General features: G+C 58.5%; 1 protein-coding gene across 1 annotated transcript; it reads left to right on the forward strand.

Annotated features, from left to right (window-relative positions):
* Positions 1–1248: 1248 nt before the first annotated feature.
* On the forward strand, positions 1249–2380 carry LOC112617929 (class I histocompatibility antigen, Gogo-B*0103 alpha chain-like). Its single transcript, XM_025374579.1, has 2 exons — positions 1249–1768; positions 2013–2380. Exons 1-2 carry the CDS (start codon positions 1297–1299, stop codon positions 2378–2380), a joined length of 840 nt encoding a protein of 279 aa, XP_025230364.1. The 5' UTR covers positions 1249–1296.
* Positions 2381–2646: the final 266 nt, after the last annotated feature.

Consider the following 2646-nt stretch of genomic DNA (forward strand, 5'->3'; position numbering starts at 1 on the left):
CTGCTGAGCACTGTGGGGAGAACAGACATGGGCAGGAGGTGAGGGACAGTGTTAGTGCCACAATTCAGGAGTGACAGGGTAGCGGGGATTTAGGGGAAGCGGGGGGTGTGAGGGATGAGAGGGGCAGAGAGAAGGGCTGGAGAAGCAGGAGATGAGGAAAAGGAGAGGGGAAAGAATTCTAAAGCAGTGGAAGAGCCTAGCAGGGGGTTCTTTGCATTCGGTATTCAATACATTTTATTGGACTTCCTAAAAGCTAATTGGCTCTTTAAGATAAAAAAAAAAAAAAGAGTTACAAAAATGCCAAGTGTCCATATAAAATATGCACACTGCTTAGATGTGCAGAGTTCACGAAAACAGGCAGTGCTTGAGAGTCAGTGAAGAGCATTGGGTCTGCATGGAGCACTCGCAACTTTGAGGTCATGACTACAGCCTCCTGGTTGCAAGAGACAGTAACAAACCCTTTATTTTGTATTCAGGAGATGTTCTGGACTCATACAGGGAAACTCGGGCTAAGGAATTAAGGTCTTTTAAAGGCAACAACCCACAGTCACAGATCCATAGTCTGGGAAAGTGAAATTTAGGAGCTTTGTAATGCTGTTTTGACACAGGTCTGTTACAAATTGGAATTCTAATCATTCAGGGATTACCAATATTGTGCTACCTACTGTATTAATAAACAAAAAGAAACTGGTCTCTATGAGAATCTCTATGTGGTGCCTTCAGACAAAACTTCACCAGGTTTAGAGAGAAAACCCCTGTCTCTACACCTCCATTCCCAGGGCGAGCTCACTCTCTGGCATGAAGTTCCCCGTGGTCAGTTTCCCTGCACAAAGGTCCAAGGGGAGAGGTAGGAGTGGGAGGCAGGGAGTCCGGTTCAGGGACGGGGATTCCAGGACGAGTAGGGAAGGGGAAGAGGCTGGGCGCGGCCTGGGTGGGGGGGTCTCTCCCTGGTTTCCATAGACAGATCCTTGTCCAGGACCAGGCAGACTGTGTGACAAAGAGGCTTGGTGTCGGAGAAGAGGGATCAGGACGAAGTCCCAGGTCCCGGGCGTGGCTTTCAGAGTCTCGGGCCTTATCTGCATTGGGGAGGCGCAGAGTTGGGGATTCCCCACTCCCCTAGTTTCACTTCTTCTCCCAACCTGTGTCGGGTGCTTCCTCCAGGATACTCGTGACGCGTCCCCAGTTCCCACTCTCATTGGGTGTCGGATGTTTAGAGAAGCCAATCAGCGTCGCCGCGGTCTCAGTTCTAAAGTCCCCACGCGCCCACCCGGACTCAGAGTCTCCTCAGACGCCGAGATGCGGGTCATGGCGCCCCGAACCCTCCTCCTGCTGCTCTCGGGGGCCCTGGCCCTGACCGAGACCTGGGCCGGTGAGTGCGGTGTCGGGAGGGAAATGGCCTCTGCGGGGAGGAGCGAGGGGACCGCAGGCGGGGGCGCAGGACCCGGGGAGCCGCGCGGGGAGGAGGGTCGGGCGGGTCTCAGCCTCTCCTCGCCCCCAGGCTCGCATTCGATAAGATATTTCCACACCGCCGTGTCCCAGCCCGGCCGCGGGGAGCCCCGCTTCATCGCCGTGGGCTACGTGGACGACACGCAGTTCGTGCGGTTCGACAGCGACGCCGAGAGTCCGAGGATGGAGCCGCGGGCGCCGTGGATGGAGCAGGAGGGGCCGGAGTATTGGGAAGAGGAGACACGGAACGCCGAGGCCAACGCACAGACTGACCGAGAGAACCTGCGGACCCTGCTCCGCTACTACAACCAGAGCGAGGGGGGTGAGTGGCCCCGGCCCGGGGCGCAGGTCACGACCCCTCCCCATCCTCCACGGACGATCTGGGTCTCCCCGAGTTTCCGGGTCCGAGATCCGCCCCGAGGCCGCGGGTCCCGCCCAGACCCTCGACCGGGGAGAGCCCCAGGCGCCTTTACCCGGCTTCATTTTCAGTTGAGGCCAAAGTCCCCGTGGGTTGGTCGGGGCGGGGCGGGGTCGGGGGACTGTACTGACCGCGGGGGCGGGGCCAGGGCCTCACACCATCCAGTGGATGGCTGGCTGCGACCTGGGACCCGACGGGCGCCTCCTCCGCGGGTACCAGCAGGACGCCTATGACGGCAAGGATTACATCGCCCTGAAGGAGGACCTGCGCTCCTGGACCGCCGCGGACATGGCGGCTCAGATCACCCAGCGGAAGTGGGAGGCGGAAGGTTGGGCGGAGCGGTTCAGAGCCTACCTGGAGGGCCGGTGCGTGGAGTCGCTTCGCAGATACCTGGAGAACGGGAAGGAGACGCTGCAGCGCGCGGGTACCAGGGGCACTGGGGAGCCTTCCCTGTCTCCTATAGATCTCCCGGGATGGCCTCCCATGAGGAGGGGAGGAAAATGGGATCAGCGCTAGAATGTCCCCTCCCTTGAATGGAGAATGGCGTGAGTTTCCCTGATTTCCTCTGAGGGCCCCCTCTGCTCTCTAGGACCATTAAGGGATGACGTGTCTGAGGAAATGGAGGGGAAGACAGTCCCTAGAATACAGATCAGGGGTCCCCTTTGACCCCTGCAGCAGCCTTGGGCACCTTGAATTTTTCTCTCAGGCTTTGTTCTCTGCCTCACACTAAATGCCTTTGAAGGTCTGATTCCAGCTTTTCTGAGTCCCTCGGCCTCCACTCA

This window comes from Theropithecus gelada, unplaced genomic scaffold, assembly GCF_003255815.1.
Source record: "Theropithecus gelada isolate Dixy unplaced genomic scaffold, Tgel_1.0 HiC_scaffold_6462, whole genome shotgun sequence".
NCBI lineage: Eukaryota > Metazoa > Chordata > Mammalia > Primates > Cercopithecidae > Theropithecus > Theropithecus gelada.

What these genes read in the sequence shown, in the direction of transcription:
- LOC112617929 (XM_025374579.1), top strand. Translation starts at nt 1,297, where the DNA reads ATGCGGGTCATGGCGCCCCGAACCCTCCTCCTGCTGCTCTCGGGGGCC. An exon ending in CTACAACCAGAGCGAGGGGG is followed by an intron (nt 1,769 to 2,012) that starts GTGAGTGGCCCC and finishes GGGCGGGGCCAG; the next exon opens with GGCCTCACACCATCCAGTGG.